The sequence below is a fragment of the Podarcis gaigeae genome, assembly GCF_964106915.1.
Source record: "Podarcis gaigeae genome assembly, chromosome: Z".
Taxonomy (NCBI): domain Eukaryota; kingdom Metazoa; phylum Chordata; class Lepidosauria; order Squamata; family Lacertidae; genus Podarcis; species Podarcis gaigeae.
Genome location: NC_139691.1, coordinates 7,464,204 through 7,489,087, shown reverse-complemented (window position 1 = coordinate 7,489,087; position 24,884 = coordinate 7,464,204). Strand labels below are relative to the sequence as shown.

General features: G+C 40.8%; 1 protein-coding gene across 2 annotated transcripts in view; it reads right to left on the bottom strand.

Moving 5' to 3' along the window:
• ASTN2 (astrotactin 2) overlaps positions 1 to 24,884 on the bottom strand; it is a 661,500-nt gene that overhangs the window by 241,560 nt on the left and 395,056 nt on the right. For both annotated transcript variants that reach the window (XM_083721626.1, XM_083721627.1), the window contains exon 11: positions 8,708 to 8,858. In XM_083721626.1, coding sequence (XP_083577752.1) covers positions 8,708 to 8,858 — 151 coding nt within the window. The remainder of the gene's footprint in view (positions 1 to 8,707; positions 8,859 to 24,884) is intronic.

Below are 24,884 nucleotides of genomic sequence, written 5' to 3'. Positions count from 1 at the left end.
GGGAAGGTAAACAGCATTTCTGTGCACTGCTCTGGTTCGCCAGAAGTGGCTTAGTCATGCTGGCCACATGACCCAGAAGCTGTCTGTGGACAAACGCCAGTTCCCTGGCCTATAGAGCGAGATGAGCACGCAACCCCAGAGTCGTCCGCGACTGAACCTAATGGTCAGGGGTACCTTTATCTTTACTATGAAACCCAAGGCCTGGGTCTGGATCTACACATAGCAGAGGACTAGGTGGTAGGAATTCAGGAATGCAGCTTCACTTCAGAACGTAGTTGAAAGACGCTAGACATTAAATGCCTCTCCACTCATTTGCTTCCCATTAAAAATACCCATTTGTCTTCAGTAATTTTGGAGAGTTTTGCCCCTTACTGCAGGGAGAGCCAATATGGTGCCCTCCAGGGGTTGTTGGACTACAACTCCCATCAGCCCCATCCAGCATGGCTAGCAGTCACAGTTGACGGCACAGTCCAGCAACATATGGAGGGCACCACGTTGGTTATTTCTGCCTTGGAGGATTTCTGCCTGGAATCCACCGACTGCTTAGCCAGCCACTCATTTCCCACGCTTCCTCTCCACCCTACTCCCCCCAAATTTCTTTCCGTGTAACTGGGGGACTTGCTACCCAAAGGGTTGAAATAAAATTGAATCTACATATTTAAATAACTTTTGTCTAGCACTGAGGTAGAGATTTTTTAAAGAAAGAAAAGATAACAAGTTAGCAAGGAAGAGTGAGACAGGTATAGCATTGACCAGATGGCAGCCCAAGCTCTATAGAGAAAGAGAGAGATGCTGGAAGTGGGAGGAGAGACAGACAGTCAGATGCACTTTGTTGTTACTCCTAGCTTCAGCCAAATCACAGGCAGCATCTTGAAGATGTGCTCTCTCGCTCTCTCACACACAAAAAGATAGAGTGAGTTTGAAAATAATGATGTGACAGGCTGGGTGCAAAGAGAAAGTGAGAAATTTTGCTTGGAAGAAAAACATGTCTGGAGGTATGATATCAATTGCACAGAAACTGCACTGAAGTCAGAGAGAATGCAACTTTTTATTATTATTGTTATGTCTGCAATTAGTGCTGAATACCAGGAGTGGGATCACTACAGGCCAGGGCACAGACTGAGAAGAAGAAAAGGCACACCCAAGCAACTGGTGCAGGAGAGACTTTTCCATGGCAACAGAGGCAAAATGTATGGGTGTTTCTCTCCTGAAAGGATTGGCCTCATCTGCTTCCCTATCCCACCTCAAACAAATATTTCAAAATGGAAGAGAGGGGGCTGAAGGAATGAAAAGAGAAAGATGGCAAACGTAGACTTCTGTGACTTCAGGCTGCATCATTCTACCAAATGCTGAGAAGGCATCAAACTAGGCATCAAATCTGTGAAAGTGTTTGCTCTTCAGAGATAACAATTGAAAACAGAGAGAAGTGGAGGAAAAACACACACCTCAATATATACATACACACCTTTTCTAATACTTTTTGTGTGTGGATGTGTAGGTGTTTTTGCTTGCAAACTCTTTTTCACACACAAATGGCACCATCAGGCTCATGAAGTCTGCATCCCTTTCAGTACAGATGCAGCTATTTTTTTTCTTTTTTTTTAATTTTAAAGCTTTTATTTTCAATGCAAAATCGTAACAAAAATTACAAACATTGAATCCAAAATAGTACTATACAGACAAAAATCCCCGGCACATAAAAAACAAAACAAAACAAACAAACAAACAAAAGAAAAAAAAAGCAGAAAAAGAAAAAAAAGGGGGGCAAAGGAAACAAGACTAAACAAAAACGAAAAAACACACATCTACAAAGCAAAACCATATCATAACATACATAAACATAAATTGACTTCCTTCCTTTGTTCTAAGACCTCCAAAGATATTTACTCTTACTGTATTGTTGTGTCTAATTAGATTACTTCCATCTTTATGCTTTTTTACATCATTTTTCTTGTTCTTTAACCCTGTAAAGCATCATTCATTACATACCAATATACTGACTCCAGAACAATGTTTTTTCATATACTCTTTAGCACAACCCCATTCTTTTAATAGTTTCTGGTCCGATTGTCCCCTTATGTAAGCTGTAAGTCTTGCCAGATTTATGTATTCACAAAATTTAATTTGCCAATCTTTCACTGATGGAATTTTTCTGCTTTTCCAGTTTTTAGCTATAAGCATCCTGGCAGCTGTTGTTGCATAAAGGAATATTTTCCTTTGATTTTCGGGGATATCATTTGTAATTAAACCTAAAAGGAATGCCTCCGGTTTTTTACTAAAAGATATTTTAAACATCCTTTTGAGTTCTTCATAGATTTCATTCCAGAATTGTTTAATGGGTCGGCATTCCCACCACATGTGGAACATTGTTCCTATTTCTTTTTTACATCTCCAACAGGTATTCGACTTTAATTTGTAAATTTTTGCCAATTTTACTGGAGTTAAGTACCATTGGTACACCATTTTCATAAAATTTTCTCTTATTGTATAACATGCCGTAAATTTGATGTCATATTTCCATAATTTCTCCCATTGATCCAGCCGAATTACATATCCTATATCACATGCCCATTTGATCATAACTTCTTTTATTTCTTCATCCTTTAATTCCCATTCCAATAATGAATTATACATTCTGGATATATATTTTTTTGAGTTTTGTAATAATACTTTTTGTAATTTTGATTCTTCTTTTTCAAATCCTATTACTTTATCCTGGTTAAATATTTGTGCAATTTGGTGATATTGAAGCCATGTGGTACAGTATTGGGTCACCTCGTCATATGGTCTTAGTTTTAATTGGCCCTGTTCTTCCTTTAGGAGCTGCTGGTAAGTTGCCATTCTTCCTGTAGTATTTTTCTTTTTAACTGATATTACTTCTAGTGGTGAGACCCACCATGGAGTTTTTGGTTCTAACAACCTTCTATGTCTCACCCAGACCTTGTATAATGCATTTCTAATTACATGGCTTAGAAATTCTTTATGGACTGCCACTTTGTTATATATTAGATAGGCATGCCAACCATATCTGTTGTTCCATCCCTCCAAATCCAAAATTTGATCCAATCCTTGATCCAAGTAAAGCATGCTGCATCGTAATATAGTCTCAGGTCTGGGAGTCCAAAACCTCCCCGCTCTTTTATGTCAGTTAATAATTTATATTTGATCCGTGGCTTTTTGCCTTGCCATATAAATTTTGTTAAGTCCATTTTCCATTTCTTAAAACAATCATCTTTACCTATTATGGGAATCATTTGAAAAAGGAACAGAAGTTTTGGTAAGATATTCATTTTAATAGCCGAAATTCTACCCCAGAGTGTTAATTTCAGTCTTGTCCAAGTTTCCATTTCTCTTTTTGTTTCTTCCCAAATTTTTTTATAATTATCTTCAAACAAATTTATATTTTTCATTGTTATTTGTATGCCTAAATATTTCACTTTTTTTACAATTTGTAATCCAAATTTTTCTACCAGTTCCTTTTTCTCTTGATCTCCCATATTTTTTACCAATAGTTTCGTTTTTTCTTTATTCAAAGCAAAACCTGATACCCATCCAAAGTTTTCCATTTTTTCTAGAGCCTTTGCTATGCTTTCCTTTGGATTTTCCACCATTAAAACTAAATCATCCGCAAATGCCCTTATTTTATATATTTTCTCTCCTAGGGATATTCCATTTATTTCTTGATCCAATCTGATTTCTTGATTTAATATTTCCAAAACCAAAATGAATAACGAAGGTGAAAGTGGGCACCCTTGCCTGGTGCCCTTCTGTATTTTAAAATAATCAGTTGTGTCGTTATTTATTATTATGTTTGCTTCTTGTTGTTCATAAATTGCTTTTAACCCTCTTGTGATTTGGTCTCCCATGTCCATCTGGTCTAGTAATATTTTTAGAAATTTCCATGATACTTTGTCAAACGCCTTTTCCGTGTCCACAAAAACAAAGGCTACCTTCTTACTTGGTTTCATGTCTAAATACTCGATCATATCAATCACTGTTCTTATATTGTCACTCATTTTCCTGCCCGGCAAGAACCCTGCCTGCTCTTTATTTATACAATCCTGCAAAACTGTCTTTAATCTTGTTGCCAATATTTGTGCATAGATCTTGTAATCATTGTTTAGTAATGATATTGGTCTATAATTGGTTATAAACTCTTTGTTTCGTCCTTGTTTTGGGATTACTACTATGTGCGCCTGTTTCCAGGTGGTGGGAATCTTCCCGTCTTCTAATATTCTGTTTAAGAGTGTCTTCATAGGTGATAATAATGGTTCCTCTAATTTTTTGTAGTGTATTGCGGTAAGACCATCTGGTCCTGGGGATTTTCCCAGTTTCATCTTAATTATCGCTTGATGAAGCTCTGTCGTGGTTATTGGGGAGTTTAGCTCTTGGATCTTTTCTTTCTTAATTTTAGGTATATCCTTTCCACATAAATACTCTTTTATTTCAACCTCTGTCTCGTTTCCTGCTTTATATAACTTATTATAATATTTTGTAAAACACTTTTTAATTTCCTCAGGGTTGTCTAAAGTTCTCCCCTCTTCCACTATTTTATCAATCAATTTTTCCTTTTGTCTTTTTTTCAGTTGCCAGGCTAGCATCTTTCCGGGTTTATTTGCAAATTCGAACGACCTTTGTTTCATCCATTTAATGTTATCCTCAATTTCACTATTTAATATTGCTGAAGCCTGAGTTTGTAATATTTTTAATTTTTGGTTTATTGATTCATTTTTTGGTTGTTTTGCTAATAATTTTTCGTTTATTCCTATTTCCTTCCTTATTTGTTCCAGTTTTTGCTCTCTGTTTCTTTTCCTTTTTGCGCTTTGTTGTATGTAAAAGCCTCTTATGAAAGCTTTACTTGCATCCCATATTATCCTGAGGTCTGTATCCTGTTCTTTATTTAATTCAAAAAATTCTTTCAATAGTTCTTGCGCTTTTTTTACAATCTTTTCGTCATTTAATAATCTTTCATTAAGTCTCCATCTTTTATTAATTTTCTTGTATTCCTTTAATTCTAATGTGACTGGGTTATGATCTGTAATAATTTTGGTCTGTATTTCTGCTTTTTTAATTTTAGTTGTTAAATTGTTTGATACCCATATGCTGTCAATTCTGCCCGCTGATTTTTTAACTTCCGAAAAATGTGTATACTGTCTTTCTCCTGGATTTTTATATCTCCATGTATCAATCAAATTTAAGTTTTCTACCATCTGAAAGAAGGTGTCTGGGAGTCTGCCTTTTTTAGATTTTCTTTCTCTCTCTGTCCTGTCTAATTCTATTGATGTGACACCATTTAGGTCTCCCATCAAAATAATTTCCTCTTCTATAAATTCCAGTAAATTAGCTTCTACTTTTCTGAAAAATTCTGTTTGGTTACCATTCGGTGCGTAAACTCCTACTATAATTAAATGCTCTTTACCTTTTGTTATTTTTACCCCTAGTATTCTACCCTCATCATCCTTAAAGATTTTTTTTGCGTCTAGTTTGGGGTTCACATAGATCACAATTCCCCTTTTCTTTTTTACATCTGAGGATATAAATTCTTGACCCAATCTCTTATTTTCTAAAACCCTTCTATGGTTTCTAGTCACATGGGTCTCCTGCAAGCATATAATATCCCATTGTCCTTTCCTCAGTACATGTTCTATTTTATTTCTCTTCCTTTTATCATTTAGACCGTTAACATTCCAAGATATAATTTTTAAATTCATTAATTTTTATTTGTTATCTACAGTAGTTTCGTTGAGTAGGTAGAAAAAGAAAAAGAAAAAAAAAGAGAAAAAATTCAGAAATTTTAGGATTTTGATAATCTGCTTCACCAATCTCCCCCCCCCTCCTTAATACGCGCTTATTTCTCTATGTTTCTTGTGATGTCTGCGTTGTTTCCTCTCGCTCCAATGTTGGCTCTCCAGTTAATTCTTTTTTGTACTTCCTCCAGAATTTTCCCAGCTCATCTACTGATCTAAGAGTTTTTCTTCTGTCCTTATATGTGAAAGTGATACCCTCAGGAAATTCCCACCGGAATCTAATCGAATTCTTCCTGAGTGCTTCTGTTACCGTCTTATAGTTCTGCCTTTTCTTCAGAATTCTTTTTGGAATTTCCTTGAATATTTTGATAGGCCTATCGTCTATTACTAACTTCACTTGTCCTTTTTGATGTAATATTTTGTCCTTTAAAAGTCTTGAGTTGAAAAAAATTAAGCAATCTCCTGGCCCTTTATAAGTGTCCGATCTTTCTGATTTGATCCTGAAAATTTTATCAATATCCAATAGCATCTCTTCTACCTCTACTCCCAACAAGTTTGCGATCTCCTGTGATAGTTTCTCTTGAATTTGTTCATCATGAGTTTGTGGGACACCTCGGAAACGAAGGACCGTCTCCTTCTGACGCATCTCCATCAATGATATATCATCTAGCAGCTCTTCATGGGCTCTCTTTAGGTCGTTTATTTCTTCCTTCGTTGAGTCTTGTGATTTTTTAATGTCCTTATTTTCCATTTGCAGTTTCTTTGTCATTTCCTCTTGTTTGGTAGATTTACTCTTAAGTTCTTGTACAGATTTATCCAGTTCTTTATTTTTAAGTGAGAGGTCACTTATTTGTGTTGTTAGGTCTATTATTAGCTTTGAGTTTTGTTGGATGTTGCCAGTTAGTATGTCCAACTTATCATTCAGGCTCTTTTCCATCCCCATTATAAGGTCTTTTATGTCAGCATTGGGGTCTGTTTCAGCTGTTGATTGTCTTCTCACTTGTAGACCTGACCCAGATGTCAGTGTGGTTTGGTATTTTTTAGAGCCCATATTTGTCATTCTTCCTTTTGGTTCTGATCTAGATATCTTTATTTCAAACCAAGAATGTATATATTCCTAAACTTTGAAAATGCTCTGTTTATAGTCTATAATTTGGTCCTTTTACCTGATGGGATTGAGAGTCAGTTAAGATTCCGGTGGATTTGCCCTATGTTGTTCTCAGTTCATCTCAAATATTTAATTTTTTTTTTAAAAAAAAGAAAAGTCAAAAAAAATTCAAGTTTTAGTAAAAAATATTTAAGTATTTTTAATTACTTTGGCAATGATCAGAGAGAAGAAAAAAACAAAAACAAAAAAAAAACCTTCGCAGTACTTAACATCCGTCATAAAAACTTATTTTCTAGAAGCTGAACTTGGTATTTCAAATGTCCTTTCTTGTATAGCTAGTTTTCTTTGTGGTTGTACTTCAAGCCTGTGTCTTAGCAGCGTTTTTTAAATTATGGGAGATGCAGCTATTTTGAGGGAGGATAGGGGAGGGAGGACTCCTATCCCTGCTGGATGACATGGATTTCAATTCCCGCTATCAGCACCTCACACAATGTAAATAGGGAGGTGGGGCTGCCATTTATCATCAATTCCTTCCGACTGGGGTAGCTCAGTAGAGCTTGAGCCTCTTAATCTCAGGGTTGTAGGTGTGAGCCTCAGATTCCTGCATTGCAGGGGTTGGACTAGATGACTCTCAGGACCTTTTCCAACCCTAGGATTCCATGAATCCCTTCTAGTGTCATAATGCATATTGACTTCTAGAGGTTGTCCAGTACAGTCGTCATCCCTCTCTCTCCACCCAGATGACAATATCTGAAAGGAACAGATTGTAGGGTAAAGTGTCAGACAAATTGGGGCGGGGGGGGGGGCAATGGGAGAAAGTCACTGAAAAAATAAAGCAGTTTGATTTAAGCAACTTTGTACATTATCAGTGACATAAATATCCTCAGTAACCAAATCCAGATCAGTCTGATGTTTCCAACACTTTGCTTGTTGCAGGAAGGAGGGAAGAGAAAAAATAATGGCACTGAAGAGTTGGAAGGGACTTTGAGGGTCATCTAGTCCAAAAATCCCTGCAATGCAGGAATCTTTTTGAGGAAGAGGGAGATTTGCAAGGACCTGGAGAAAGAAACTCTTTGAATTTGTGAACAGGGATGCTTAAATCATGGCAAAAAAGTGATGAAGCCAGGATACCAACAAGCACTTTCTGTTGGAAGCTTTAACATTTAATTAATTACACTTGCGCTGTGGGTTAAACCACAGAGCCTAGGACTTGGCGATCAGAAGGTCAGCGGTTTGAATCCCTGCGACGGGGTGAGCTCCCGTTGCTCAGTCCCTGCTCCTGCCAACCTAGCAGTTCGAAAGCACGTCAAAGTGCAAGCAGATAAATAGATACCGCTCTGGTGGGAAGGTAAAAGGTATTTCCATGCACTGCTCTGGTTCTCCAGAAGTGGTTTAGTCATGCTGGCCACATGACCCAGAAGCTGTACACCGGCTCCCTCAGCCAATAAAGTGAGATGAGCGCTGCAACCCTAGAGTCGGTCACGACTGGACCTAATGGTCAGGGGTCCCTTTACCTTTTTATCCATAGCAGTTGTACTGAGGATGTACATCACCTTGTTTTTACCAGGTCACTTTTGCACTCCCAGTCGCCAAATTAGAGAATTACAATTCTACTACCAAGCTGAACCTTAAGTGGAACCTTTAACCCAGTGCCCAAATGAATGTGCAGGATGCTACTGCCTGGCTAATCCCTAAGTTGGACAAGCAACCTAGCATACAATGCGTGTTCAGGATACCATCACCTAGCTGAACCCTAGGTAGGATCTGAACCCCAGTATTAACCAAATCATTTTCTCCATCCCCTAGCTTCATATGCTGTTTCTCTTTCTGAGGAATTCAGAGGAGTACATACCACACAGCCCGTGGAATCCACTTTGCGGTCTGACACACACTTGAAGTTTCGGGTGCAGCCACCATTGTTGCGCGAGCAGTCTCGAACTGGCCCGAAGGAGGAGAGAAGGTCATTGATGGTTTCGAAATAGGTTGACAGCATTGCTTCTTCCCTTGGAGGAGAAAGGTGCTGTTAAAACTAGCTCAGCATGCCCACTGGTGAAGCTAAAGGGGATGAAATTAAAGCTACTTATATGAGGAGGTGGGGGGGGGTTTGTTCTTTTTCTGTTCTTTGTATTGCTGCCAGATACAAAGAGCACAAGAGGCTTTTCTTTCAGAGGTGATAAACTATCAAGTTAATCCACAACTACACATGGGGCCTCAATTCCCTGCACACAGAAAAATAGAGTGATTGAGTTTTAGACTAGCAATTCCCTCTCAACATGCTAATCTAGTTTCCATGTGCTGCTTTGGTGCTGTTTTAATTGAATGAAAGAACAGCCCCACTAGTTTAACAAGCACAAATAAACAAACCAGTTTCAGAAATCATCTTGTTGCATAACACCCCAATATCTGAGTGGAGAGAGACTCCAGGAGTGCCTCAGCTCACCCAGGGTTCTATTTCCTTGGAATGAGGGTCAGTGGAGACTGTGGTGTCTTTAGCATACATGGTTTTATTTACACATATATCCACCTGAGTATAGGATAGAGGGGCTCACCACATTAATGCCCCAGCAGATCTTGCTTTCCCATTAGGATTCCAGGAATCTCAAGATTCCAGCATAAGCCAAAAAAAACCCCAAACCTCACATACTGTACACACACACACACACACACACACTTGCCCTTTTATTCCCCATCCCAAAATGAAGTGGCATTCAACCAGGTGTGGTAAGAAAAGGCCCAGTTATGTGTCTTGGATATGTAAATCATGGTACTTATCTGGCCAGGTAATGCCATTATCAAACTTGTCTGACTGGTTCAGCAGCCTCTTCTACTAGATTCTAAACAAATACCCAGGATCACACAGACTGACCCTCCAAACCTGTAACACTGTATTTAAAAGTCTACCTTTAAAGGGGCATGGGCTTTCAGTTTCTGTCTAAAAGACAGCAGAGAGGGAGCCTGTCAAATCTCCATCAGGAAGGTATTCCAGATGGAACCACTAAGATCGCCCTATCTCTCATGCTTGCTTATATAAAGGCACATAGTCTCCAAAAGTGTCTTAAAATACAGGAGGGTCCATATGGGAGAAGGAGGCCTTTGAGATAACCAGGTCCATGATGGTCTAGCACTTTAAAGGCTAAGAATAACACTGAGAGAGTGGCAGAGTCTGGTGGCAACAGCTGGATAGAGAAAGGGTCACCGTTTTCTTTTTCCTTTTTAAAAAAAGGTATTTTCAAAGTTTCAAAAAGAAGAAAAACCACAATTTTTAGAACAGACATTTACATTAAACCATAGTCCATATCAGTACCTTTATGGGGTTCCCTGAACCCCCGGACTTCCCTCCACCCCTCTCTTGGCTTCCAAAATGTGTCTTCCTTTTAACTGCAACTAGTTGCATTTATCCAAATTATTGTACTTCATTTTTATCCTTTGTTATTTTAAATTACAACTGCTATGTCAATCCTGCTAACGTTTTTAGATTTTTACAGCGTTCTTTAATATATTCTACAAGGTTATGCCATTCTCTATTAAATTTATTATCTTCTTGGTCCCTGATCTTCCCAGTCAGCCTTGCCATCTCTGCACAGTCCATCATCTTCATTATCCATTCTCCTTTTGATGGGGCTCTTTCTTCTTTCCATCCCTGGGCAAACAGTATTCTTGCTGCTGTTGTCGCATACATAAACAGTACTTTCCTAAGTAAAGTAGGGTCACCCTTTTCAAGCAAGGTGAAAACTGTCACTGGTGCTGCAACCACTAAGGCAGAAGGCTTGGTGGACTTGACTGAGCAGCTGGGTGTATTAAATATTAACCTCGTCAGAGTATGAGTGAGTGAGAACAGACGAGAGGGAAACCTAGTGTTCAAATGAGATGAACAAGCTGGCATTCTCCTTCTTTTGCCACAGTGAAAGAAAACAGAGAAAGGGCTGTTATGTATCAAGCAGGATTCTTCCATTGAACCGTTTGATACGATAGAAGGATTATTATTTAAATATGAAGGCCTGACAAGAGCAGGTGACAATGAAACAGGAGAGGGCTGACTGCCATACCCAGAGGAAGCTGAGAACAAAAGGTTGCTTTGGAGAAAACGGCTGGCAGGTTCTCCAGGCAAAGCCTCTGAGCACATGGGGAAGAGACTGATGTGCATGAAGGAGACAAACCAGACCTTTTTCTGCCACATTCCATGCCCCAGGGATCTTCTAAAGGGCTGCTTGTTTTGAGTGATTCTACACACACTTCACTTTTTTGTCTGGAATATTATGCCTGCTGCAGAAGCAGTGAACAGGGTGTATCAAAAATTTACTTATTAAAATATATATCCATTTGTGTGTCACACAGACACACAATGAGAGTGATGAATCAATAATTTACCCATCCATCAGAAGACAAACAGGAAAAAGGGGGGGGGGAGTCAGCCCACTACTGGAATAAACAGGCAGACAGAGGGCCCCTTCAGTCAACCTATTTAATTCAGCATACACCCTGATTTGCTTGCACAAAGCTTGCAGGGATGTTAGATTATATTAAGTCTTTACTGAATATTTGTTCTGATTTGTTTGCAGGGAAGTTAGATGACAATGAGCATTCATCATAACTTACTTGTGGGGTGCTTACACATCTTTCTGTTAATCATTTGTTCATCTCACACTTTTTAATGCATTTCACTGTCACTCCCCAAATCTAAAATGAATGAATGAATGAATGAATGAATGAATAAATAAATAAATAAATAAATAAATAAATAAATGTGGATTTGTTGAGTTTGGGAAGTACAGCCCATTCATCCATCTAAAATGTGCAAATCTAAAGTTCCTGTATGGACTGGAACCCTTCTGGGAAAATACTAACAGTCTGGAGGACATGAGACAATGAATACAGAAGCTAGGCAAGGAAATTGGGGTATAGAAAGGAGGTAGGGAGAGTATACGGTATATCTGCAGGAATCTGAGGAATCACTGCTCAAACAAGCAAACAAACAAACAAACAAAAAACACACAAGGGCAGCCTGGCTATATAGCTTTAAAACATAAAACTATCTAGCCTTTATGGCTGACATGCATCTGAAAAGTGCCTGCAACAATGTCCCTCCAACAAACTTGAAATCAGGCAGGAGAACTTCTTTGGTTTTGTATGCCTGTCCTGTGGCTTTGATTCAGAGGACATATTCACAACATACATTTAAAAGCACTCTAATGTCATTAGTTCCCCAAAATATTCCTGGGAACTGCAGTTTGCTAAGGGTGCTTAGAGTTGTTAGAATACACACACACACACACACACACACACACACACACACACTGCAAATCACCCCCTGGGATTCTTTGGGGGAGGCCATGACTGTTAAAAGTGGCACAATAGTTCTTCAAATGTACGCTGTGGGCGTGACCACTGGCTCCCCTACTGACTTTAGTTGCTATTCATTCCCCCTTCTTATTCTTTGTTGTTGTTTTAAAAAGCTGTATTGATTTTGTTGAATATTTTTATCTAACTTGATTGCATGTTATCTTGAGGGTTTGGCATCAGGAATCTCTTAAAAAATCATAGAATAATGGAATTGTATAATTGTACAGTTGACAGGGACCATCTAGTCCAACCCCCTGCAATGCAGGAATCTCAGTTAAAGCATCAACAAGCAAATAAATGCATACTCCCTTCCCATTATTGCCCCCTAGACTGCTCCCACAATCCCACTGCCATTTAAAAGTAAAGGACTCAAGGCTTAAAGGGAGGAGGTTTAAATTTTAATTTTGCTTTTCAGAAAACAAATAACATAGTACATTGTTTATCTTAAGCAAAGAAATACATTTGATGACAAATGCATAACTGCAACTATGATTGCGTAGCTCCTGAAAAACATATGTGCCATTCAGGAAGTATAAATGTGTGTGTGTGTGTGTGTGTGTGTGTGTGTGTGTGTAAAAAGTTCACTGATATGGCATGAATTGAAGAATTATTCAAATCAGATCCATACACAAGTTGCCTCTCACAAAGAGTAGAGAGGCATGTAAACATTCAGATAAAATTCTTCAAAACTGATCTTTTTATTAAGGGGCAGGGTGGATGAGAGATATTAAAATCTTAGTCACCTTCTCAGAAAAACAAGTCTTCTAAGCATTCTGGCTGAATTCTGGTTTGGATACCTATACTAATGTAGATGAAGGGTTGTATCCAATACTAATTCTACTCAAGAGTAGGCCCACTGAAATTAATGAACTGAATATGACATAAAGGTAAAGGTAAAAGGTAAAGGTACCCCTGCCCGTACGGGCCAGTCTTGACAGACTCTGGGGTTGTGCGCCCATCTCACTTAAGAGGCCAGGGGCCAGCGCTGTCCGGAGACACTTCCGGGTCACGTGGCCAGCGTGACATCGCTGCTCTGGCGAGCCAGAGCCGCACACGGAAACGCCGTTTACCTTCCCGCTGGTAAGCGGTCCCTATTTATCTACTTGCACCTGGGGGTGCTTTCGAACTGCTAGGTTGGCAGGCGCTGGGACCGAGCAGCGGGAGCGCACCCCGCCACAGGGATTCGAACCGCCGACCTTTCGATCGGCAAGTCCTAGGCGCTGAGGCTTTAACCCACAGTGCCACCTGCGTCCCGAATATGACATAAGTCCATTAATTTCAATGGGTCCAGTCTGAGTAAAACTTAGTTGGATACAGCCCCAGGTGTCCCATGCTCAGATAAGCCAAGTTGTTGAGGTACTGAGTAAGGGGAACATGCAGAAAAAATACTGTTCTCAAAATCCCAGAGCTATCAACTGTATGCCCAAGTAGGTAGCTGGAACCCCAGATGAGTGTCCCTGTTCATGCTTTCTGCTAATGGCCAACAGAGACACTCAGGATGATACACTGGAAGCCTTCTGAGCAGGCCATGACACAAAGTGAGGTGACCACCCCAGGCAGCAGGATCCATAGGGACAACAGATTCCAACTTAGATCAAGATCTGAGTGATACAGGAATCCAAGGCTCCAAGACAAAATGTGGCCCTATAAGTAAGGGGATTCCGTTGTTTATTGGTACCTACCAATGCAAGGCCTCAGATTACACTACGTCAAAGCCTCCAGTCTGGTATCAGCTTCATGGCTGAGTGGGAGTTTGAAGCTGGCATCTCTTTATTTTTATTTTATTTCTTGAATTTATATACCACCCTATACCCGGAGATTATATTAACTAGAACAGGCATAGGCAAACTCCGGCCCGCCAGATGTTTGGGGCTACAATTCCCATCATCCCTGACCACTGGTCCTGTTAGCTAGGGTTGATGGGAATTGTAGTCCCAAACATCTGGAGAGCAGGAGTTTGCCTATGCCTGAACTAGAAGCATGGAGTAGGAGTCTACTCTTAGTCAGGGATGGGTGAACCCATCCATTTCAGTTTCTCATCTTTCCAATCTTAAATTTAGTTCTCCACATTTCTACAAAGGTTTACATTCTTCTTTTGGAAAAGAAAAGAAAAAGTCTCCATGAAAATTCAGTAGCATTTTAGTGCAAGTTATCTTAACATACATACTTGCATGTGATTTTGCCTAATTTACAGATTTTTGCAAAAGTAGTTTCTCCTAGTGCATTTTTGTGCATTACTTTTGAATAAGGTAGGTTTGCTTTTAAATGTGAACTGAATCAAATTTCTCCCTCCCTCCTCTTAATACATAGGGATGCATTTACATGTGGTGCTGCCACAAAAGAGAGTAGTGATCCCTTTCCAGACCCATGTTTCCATTACTCTCTAAGCCAGGTATCACAAACATGATGTCATGCCTTAGAGGCAGTGATCCTGACTTAAATGACTAAACTTCTCTCCATAACCCTATGATACAAGGAGAGAGGGGTTTGGGGGTGGAAAGGAAGGAGAAGATGGATGAGGAGGAGTAGTTAAGATATGGTATTGCCATAGGAGCCAACAAAGGGAATGTGCAGCAATTCAAAAGGCTTTGAACTGCACCAGCTGCTTCTCCAACCTTATCTCAGTCAGCAATAGGAGAAAGAAAACTGACTGGAGAGAAATGGGAAAGGCAGCTCCAGTTACATAGGAGATAGCAAAGTCTATGAGGAACTCATACACCAGAAACCAAAGGGCTGCAGAATTCATTCCATGAGCCCAAGGCAGGTTTGGGTGGACATATTTTATTAGTATATTGATCCTGTGCCTTTCAGGCAAGATTTTATTTCAAGGCGACTTACAATTCAAATTCAAAGAAAAGTGCAATATATTTGGGTGTGATTATGGGGTGGGTGCATGTTGGGGGCATATTTTATGCCCTGACAGTCCAGGAACCAGGTGCTTCCCTTCAAAGGGAGGAGGCAGAGGGATCTGACTATTTTCAAAAGCAGGTCACCCCACTGCTACCCTCATATAATCCCCAGAAATGCAGCATGTTGCTTTTCAAACTAATGGGTGATTTCAGAGCAGTTTGTGTGATAGGGCAAAGTGGGGAGAACTGAAGTTCAAAGTGAGAAGAAGTCGCACAAGGAACAATTATGGAAGCCTTCAACAAATCAGTTTCCTAACATGTTGGTATCTGTCTATCTTGAGAGACAAGAGAGACTCTCAATGGAGTGTGCCTCTAGAGGTGATGTCAAATCGCTATGTTAGCAGCACCAAAGTTACCTCTTTGGGCAGCAAGCCTGGGCTGTGAGTATGGAGGTCTTGGGCTTCCCAGGTAGAAAGACCCGCTCTCAGTGTCACCAATGTGGTCGAAAGGAAAGCAAAACAATACGTTTGGCACCATCTTGGCTGCAAGAGGTGCTGGAAGGAGGTACATAAGGTACAATCCAACCATTTTCCAGACTCCACTCCAGATCTGTGTAGGATTTACTCCTTGGCCTTTTCTTCTCTTCTCCTAAATGGGGTACCTTCCGGAGTTGATGAACTCCACCTGCCCCTCACTTCCCTCTAAAGTACGTGTAGAAACCACCTTCTTGTCCTTTGGACTCATTATTGGTCTGATTTGCTCAATCTGCCAGAAATATCTTGGCATGCAGGGGAAGTCCATAACTCACCAAGGGTTTGAGACCCATCAGCTACCTTTAGAAGGTTTGGCTGCCCAGTCAAAGTCATTTTCTAAGGTTTGGTCACTGTTGCATTCTGACAGTTTCTAGGAGCCACAGGTGAGAGCTGAGTGCAGAGTGTGGACCAAAGGTGTACAAACTACCCCACCAAAGGTACCACCCTCCCCTAACACCCCATACGCCAAACAACTGCATCACAAACTACACAAGAAACATAATACTGGATGTGAAGTCCAATTCAGCACACATCAAGGAAGCTACTCATACTGCAGGGACATTGTACGTTGTTTTAAACTAAGTGGGACTCTGTGTCTATCTAGCCCTATACTTCCTACTTTGAATAGCAATGTCTATCCAGAGCCTCAAACAGAGAAAGCCTTTCTTTCCTCCCAGAGTTTCCATACCCACGCAAGCCAAGGACAGGTTTCAGGTGCAACTAAGAATTTCTCTCCATCTGCCAATATTTGCTGGTTTCCTTGGCAACCAAGAATTTGGTGAAAAGTTTAAGACAAAGTATGTGACTTTGCATGTACATGACAAACTCCAACAGTACAAGAGCTCTGTAAATTATATGTCTGCAAAGGTCTTAAAGGCCTGATGCAATTACTCAGTGTGTTCAATTTCACAGCAGGTGACACCTTTTTACAAAAAGATCACACATTCAAAGAAAGCCTGCAGTGGGGTGATAAAACTCACAACTCTTGCTTAGGAGTTTGCTAAAGACAATAAACTACTGCTATCAAGTCAGTGAGGTTAACTGACACAGTGGGACCAAGAATTGAGGGCAACTAGGAGACAGAGAAATCAGACAAGGGCAGGTGAAGCAAGTGTAAGAAGTGTATTCCCTTTCCACAAGATCTGTAGTGGCTCACATGGCTAATAATGCTATTGCAAATTTACAAGCCCAGACAATCCGAGAGACCGTATGGTGGATTGCAAGATTACTTTACAGGGTTGGCACTTCAGCAGCAAACTTCCCTAATGCCACAGTTAGAAACTTCACAGGATCGGCTTATAGGTGAACAGTTGCAAAAGTGGCACAGACCAGAAATAGCTTGATCCACCCATCTTTACATTAAAGATAGAGAATGTTTTACTCAGAGCATGCCCATTGAAATTAATTAACTTCTTAATTCCATCAGTTTCAATGGTTCTGCTCTGAGTAGGACTATCACTGAATGCAACACATTGTAGATTTCGTTACTGCTGAAGGACTTGGAAACAATATATAGTTTGTTGAGTGCTGTTGTGTTTAGAATTCTTTAAAAAGCTAATCATTACTCCCCCCCCCCCCAAAAAAAAAAACCCAGCTGCAAAGAAGACAAATACATTTAAACTGCAATGCAGAAAAGCTCTAAGTGCCACTTCAAAGCAACAGGAAATCCAATATATATCCCGCATGGCATATTTAGACTGAGAATCTGAGTATTTTTAGCAGCTTATCTATTTAGAATACATGGGGGGTAGGGAGAAACCTAACTCTTAATATGCATGCATATATATATATATATATATATGCAGGTTTTGGTGTCCTCGGGTGTCTTCCCGTGTAAAAGTTGGGGTGTCTAGGCGACGTTTCGACGAGGTCTCACTCGTCATCTTCAGGCTGGTGCTTTCGGCTTCTTGTTACTGGAACAGAGCGGGATCTCAATGTTTGAGTTCCTATAAATACTGTAGAGGGGGTGTGGTGTCTAGCCTCCAATGTTCTGGGCAGAGAGGAAGTTCCCAGGCTAGTGTGCCTTTTCTTCTTTTGTTCCTTAATTACTTGAGAGATACCTTGAGTGATTTCTTGAGTGATATCCTGAGTACCACTTAGGTGGGTCATTAGGTGTGGATTAGTTGCTAAAGTCTTTGTGTCTTGACCTCTTGAACTTTGTGAAGAGTTTTCCTGAGAAGATGGCTGTATTGCACTTAGTTGTGCTTTGGCTTGGCTTCGTGTATAGGGGCGAGCTGTGGTTTTGTGGCTTGTGTCAGCCAGATCTGTGTAGGGATTGCAGGGGGGTGCAGCATCCGGAGGTGCCACCATGGACTGGCTACTGGATGGTGTCAGTAATTCATCTGTGGAGAGGGTCTGGGTTTGGGTCTGGTGTGGTTGATTGGTGTTGGCGTTCTGTGTGCCTCTGGATCTGGTGTCAGTTTTTGTGGGGAGGGCTAATTTCCAGATGTCTGGCAAGCGGGATGTGTCGTCACGCTTGTTCATGTTGTGAGGGTGTTTCTCTATCTCGATGGCTTCCATGATTATTCTCTTGTGGTGATGTTCCGTGTTAAAGAGCAATTTGGAATCTGCAAAATTAATTTCGTGTCCTGTTTCTTTCATGTGTTGGAAAAGAGAGGAAGTTTTTTCTTCTTTTTTGACGGCATTCTTGTGTTCTGCGATACGTGCATTTATTCGTCTGTTTGTTTGTCCAATGTACGTGGCTGGGCAGACTTTGCAGGGTATTTCATAGATCCCTTGGTTTTCCAACTGGATTTTATCCTTGGGGTTTCTGAGGATATTGGCTATTTTTTGGTTGGTGCAAAAGGCTGTTTTGATATTGTGTTTATGGAGGATTTTGCTAATTTTATCTGTAGTGCCCTTGATATAAGGAAGGAGGGCCATGCCATTGTTTTCTTCTGTGTCTTGGTTTTTGGGGGGTGTTTCCTTTTGGATTAGCTTCGTAATCCTGTTTTGCTGGTATCCATTGGCAATTAACACATTTGAGAGATTCTGTAACTCAGTTGTCAAGTGGTCTTTGTCAGCCAGGCGTTTGGTTCTGGAGATGAGAGTCTTGGCTACGGAGTTTATTTGTGCAGGGTGGTGGTGTGATTGTGCATGTAAGTAGCGGTTGGTGTGTGTTTTTTTCTGGTAGATAGTGTGTCCTAGGGAGCCATCAGGTTTTTTGTAGATTAGGACGTCAAGGAAGGGAAGTTGGTTGTTGGCTTCTATTTCCATAGTGAATTGTATTTTGGGGTGTAAGTTGTTGAGATGTGTGAGGAAGCTATCCAGTTTTTCCTTCCCGTGTGGCCAAATTACAAAGGTGTCGTCAACATATCTGAGCCAAAGTTTGGGTTTGTGTTCTGACTTGTCTAAAGCATTGGTTTCAAAGTGTTCCATGTACAGGTTTGCGATGACCGGTGAGAGGGGTGATCCCATAGGTGCTCCTTCTATCTGTTTGTATCTTTGTCCATTGTGGATGAAGTACGTGTTGGTTAGGCAGTGGTTGGTCAGGTCCAAGATGTATTCGGGGGGATTGTATTTGTTTTGAATAGCTGTCAAGGCTTCATTAATGGGCACTTGTGTGAAGAGAGATACAACATCGAAGCTCACAAGTAGGTCATTAGGATGTAGGTTTTGCTTCTTTATTGTTTCTATGAACTGGAAGGAGTTTGGTACGTGTGAAGAGATGGATTCTGCATAGGGCTGAAGTTGCTTGGCGAGAAATTTAGCGAGATTTTGTAGAGGTGAGCCTATGGAGCTGACTATTGGTCTGAGTGGTGTTCCTTCTTTGTGTATCTTGGGGAGGCCGTAGAGTTTGGGGCATCTGGATGATTTTTCTCTGGGGATGATTCTTAGCTGGATTTCTTCACTGATAGGAGAGGCTTTTATTTTGGATTTGGTGGTTTTTTCCAGATAGGTGGTGGGATCTGTTTTTATAGGTTTGTAGGCAGGATCTTGGAGTAGCTTTGATAGTTTTGCTTGGTAGTCCGATGTGTTCATCACCACTGTGGCATTACCTTTGTCTGCTGGGAGAATGATTATGTTGTTGTCTTTCCTCAGGTTGGTGAGTGCTTTCTGTTCTTCTTTGTGTAAATTGCTTCTGGGTGGTTTGCTGGAGCAGAGGATGTTGGTGACTTCAAGTCTGATTTTATTGGCTTCATCTGGGTTGAATTTGGTTAGGCTAGCTTCGACTCCGCATATGATGTTTTCCGTGGGGATGCGTCTCGGGGCGACTGCAAAGTTGAAACCTTTGGAGAGTACTTTGGTTTCAGTTGTGGTGAGGATCCTGTCTGATATGTTATGTACTGTTTGTTTCATGGGTTGCTGTGGAGGGTGGCCGGGCTTCTGGCGTTTCTCTAGTTTGTGGAGTTTGTTGGTGTGTGTGTCTGTCTTATGTGAGGTCTCCGTTTCAGCTCTCCAGACGGCTAGTTGTTTGCATTTGTCCCAGAGTGCAGGGTGGATTTTGTTACAGATCATTCTCCCAGCAGACAAAGGTAATGCCACAGTGGTGATGAACACATCGGACTACCAAGCAAAACTATCAAAGCTACTCCAAGATCCTGCCTACAAACCTATAAAAACAGATCCCACCACCTATCTGGAAAAAACCACCAAATCCAAAATAAAAGCCTCTCCTATCAGTGAAGAAATCCAGCTAAGAATCATCCCCAGAGAAAAATCATCCAGATGCCCCAAACTCTACGGCCTCCCCAAGATACACAAAGAAGGAACACCACTCAGACCAATAGTCAGCTCCATAGGCTCACCTCTACAAAATCTCGCTAAATTTCTCGCCAAGCAACTTCAGCCCTATGCAGAATCCATCTCTTCACACGTACCAAACTCCTTCCAGTTCATAGAAACAATAAAGAAGCAAAACCTACATCCTAATGACCTACTTGTGAGCTTCGATGTTGTATCTCTCTTCACACAAGTGCCCATTAATGAAGCCTTGACAGCTATTCAAAACAAATACAATCCCCCCGAATACATCTTGGACCTGACCAACCACTGCCTAACCAACACGTACTTCATCCACAATGGACAAAGATACAAACAGATAGAAGGAGCACCTATGGGATCACCCCTCTCACCGGTCATCGCAAACCTGTACATGGAACACTTTGAAACCAATGCTTTAGACAAGTCAGAACACAAACCCAAACTTTGGCTCAGATATGTTGACGACACCTTTGTAATTTGGCCACACGGGAAGGAAAAACTGGATAGCTTCCTCACACATCTCAACAACTTACACCCCAAAATACAATTCACTATGGAAATAGAAGCCAACAACCAACTTCCCTTCCTTGACGTCCTAATCTACAAAAAACCTGATGGCTCCCTAGGACACACTATCTACCAGAAAAAAACACACACCAACCGCTACTTACATGCACAATCACACCACCACCCTGCACAAATAAACTCCGTAGCCAAGACTCTCATCTCCAGAACCAAACGCCTGGCTGACAAAGACCACTTGACAACTGAGTTACAGAATCTCTCAAATGTGTTAATTGCCAATGGATACCAGCAAAACAGGATTACGAAGCTAATCCAAAAGGAAACACCCCCCAAAAACCAAGACACAGAAGAAAACAATGGCATGGCCCTCCTTCCTTATATCAAGGGCACTACAGATAAAATTAGCAAAATCCTCCATAAACACAATATCAAAACAGCCTTTTGCACCAACCAAAAAATAGCCAATATCCTCAGAAACCCCAAGGATAAAATCCAGTTGGAAAACCAAGGGATCTATGAAATACCCTGCAAAGTCTGCCCAGCCACGTACATTGGACAAACAGACGAATAAATGCACGTATCGCAGAACACAAGAATGCCGTCAAAAAAGAAGAAAAAACTTCCTCTCTTTTCCAACACATGAAAGAAACAGGACACGAAATTAATTTTGCAGATTCCAAATTGCTCTTTAACACGGAACATCACCACAAGAGAATAATCATGGAAGCCATCGAGATAGAGAAACACCCTCACAACATGAACAAGCGTGACGACACATCCCGCTTGCCAGACATCTGGAAATTAGCCCTCCCCACAAAAACTGACACCAGATCCAGAGGCACACAGAACGCCAACACCAATCAACCACACCAGACCCAAACCCAGACCCTCTCCACAGATGAATTACTGACACCATCCAGTAGCCAGTCCATGGTGGCACCTCCGGATGCTGCACCCCCCTGCAATCCCTACACAGATCTGGCTGACACAAGCCACAAAACCACAGCTCGCCCCTATACACGAAGCCAAGCCAAAGCACAACTAAGTGCAATACAGCCATCTTCTCAGGAAAACTCTTCACAAAGTTCAAGAGGTCAAGACACAAAGACTTTAGCAACTAATCCACACCTAATGACCCACCTAAGTGGTACTCAGGATATCACTCAAGAAATCACTCAAGGTATCTCTCAAGTAATTAAGGAACAAAAGAAGAAAAGGCACACTAGCCTGGGAACTTCCTCTCTGCCCAGAACATTGGAGGCTAGACACCACACCCCCTCTACAGTATTTATAGGAACTCAAACATTGAGATCCCGCTCTGTTCCAGTAACAAGAAGCCGAAAGCACCAGCCTGAAGATGACGAGTGAGACCTCGTCGAAACGTCGCCTAGACACCCCAACTTTTACACGGGAAGACACCCGAGGACACCAAAACCTGCATTCCTGTACCCGTGAAAATCTACGAAAGCAAATATATATATATATATATATATTATATATACTTAAGAGACAAACAACTAAAAATAACTGTGGACACAGTTTAAATATGATGTGTGCTTAATACATTTTTGAATCAGCCTAAACTGTTAAGAAATGTATACAGTGGTATCTCGGGTTACATACGCTTCAGGTTACATACGCTTCAGGTTACAGACTCCGCTAACCCAGAAATAGTGCTTCAGGTTAAGAACTTTGCTTCAGGATGAGAACAGAAATTGTGCTCTGGCAGTGCGGCAGCAGCAGGAAGCCCCCTTAGCTAAAGTGATACTTCAGGTTAAGAAAAGTTTCAGGTTAAGTACGGACCACCGGAACGAACTAAGTACTTAACCTGAGGTACCACTGTAGTCTCTCTTGAATGCTTGTGGGAGAATAAGAAATTTGTTGCATTCAATATAAGAGTGCAATACATTTTATTAAGGGTATTATTTGTCATCCTTTCAGTTTTGGCACTTCACAATTATTGCTCTGCACTTTACACTAAGATCCTCCTCTTTTCCTTCAAACCAAGTCCAACCAAACTGTCTCTGGCCTGAAGTGCTGATAGCCCTCCGGGATAGCAGATGGGAGGGCAGAAGGGTTATAATTTAAATGCATACCCTTGTTTGCACTTCTCTGTATTCATTGCATCCACATAAATCTGTATCCCATATCCATCCAAGCCTCAGTCATTCAGCATAGCAACCGCAAGTGGGGGCAGAGAAAATGCCATAAGCTATGGTTTATCCATTCTGACCAGAGTTAGAACAAACCGTGTTTATTCCGGTTTGCCAAATTAAGAAACCGTCTAAAAGAATAGTGAAGCTTCTTTAACTGTGGACCAGCGTGGCTATCTGAGCTGGGTTAGTTTCCATGCTTCTCTCTCACCACAGTCCTATCCAACTTCCGAGATCCCTGAAAGGGTTCAATGTGTTAAAAACCAAGCTTTCCACTGCAATTTCTACATTTAAACACAACAACTATGAACCTGGTTATGTTTTCATACCCAGACATTTGCAGATACATGTTTCACTTGGTACCCAAACACATTTGTGCATTTATTAATAAAATTTATATTATTAATTGCAGCAAAATATGGGTCCATTCAACATCTAATTGGTAGCAGCAATATTTAGTAATAGATAGTAATGTCTAGTAATTGAACACTAATTAACTCATTTACCAAGCTATGCATTTGTGCTGTTAGCTCTCCCTCTCCCTCTCTTTTTGTAAGTTCATCTGTGAACTCAGCAAGCTCATTTGCAATTTGGGGATGATGCATAGTTAAGAATCCTAACTGGAACATTATTAAGCAATTTCTCTGAGCCTATTAATATTGTTTTATTATTGCAATTATACTTGCTAAGCTGATCACCTCTCTCTAGTACCATGTACATTTAAACTTCAGTACACATGTCTAATCCAATAGTAAACATTTGCTTTATTTATTCCACTTACAGAGGGCTGGTCCCCAGCCAATGGGACAGACATCTGTTCTCCTCCCCTAATTGATCTATTATTAATAATAATATTATTTATTAGTTTTATATACCACCCTTCGTCAAAAGATCTCAGGGCAATTCACAAGATAAAAGCATGAATAGTTAAAACACAAATTGAAGGAGTGAGGACCAAGGGTCCACCTGGGTCCACTTTGGAGAGCCAGACTGAAGCCATTTTATAAGAAGCAAGCTAAAAGCTAAAAGCTATTTCTCTCCTCTGCCTGCACACAGCATTTTTGTAAATGCAGCAAATGTGGTCAGAGCACTTCACACCTGCTCTAGCCGTTGACCCAATTCCAGTAAACACACCGAGAATAGAGCGAACAACAGGAAGATGTAGCCCACCACAAGACTAATGGTCAGAACACAGATGGCCAATGTGGTTTTACTAGGAATTGTAAATAGGTCAAGAGGTTTATAAGCTCGCAGCGCCACCTAGTGGATAATGCAGCTTGGAACCGAAGGGCCACCATCAATTCTTTAATTGGTTGAGCTTCAATGAATATGCATAAAGGTGGAAAGGGGGGCTGAACTGTTGCTTTGCCTTAGAGCATAAAAGTTGTCTGCATCTGACTGACGGTGGGCATTCTCTCATTTTTGCTGAATGTACCCACTTTGCTTTGCTTGTCTGACAAATAAACCAAAGTCAATAAAAACCTTTTCTGTAAAATATTGCTGCCTGGATTTTTCCATTCTGGTCTGGATTCTGAAAACAAAATAACAAAACAATACCCTCCCCCCGCTCCCTAAGTAACTATCATGAGTTACTAGATCTACCACTCTTTGTAAACATACACTCACTTCCTATTCAGGACCTGGAGGAATCTGGCTCAGAATACCCACCCCAGTCTCTCTGATGTTAACCACAAGGCCTTCAAAATTAACCATTGTCGCTTTGCGTCTCATACAGTACCATGCATGATGGCGGCCCAAACAAATTTGTAAGACATACAGCAATAACAAATACGGCAATTGTTCTTTGCCCACCACAATTTGTTCAACTGCTTTTGTGTCATGGGACAATAAAATACATGACATTCTGTCTCCTGCTTGCTTGCTTTACTGAAGTCAGCAACAACAGCAAGTTATTGGCACAGCAG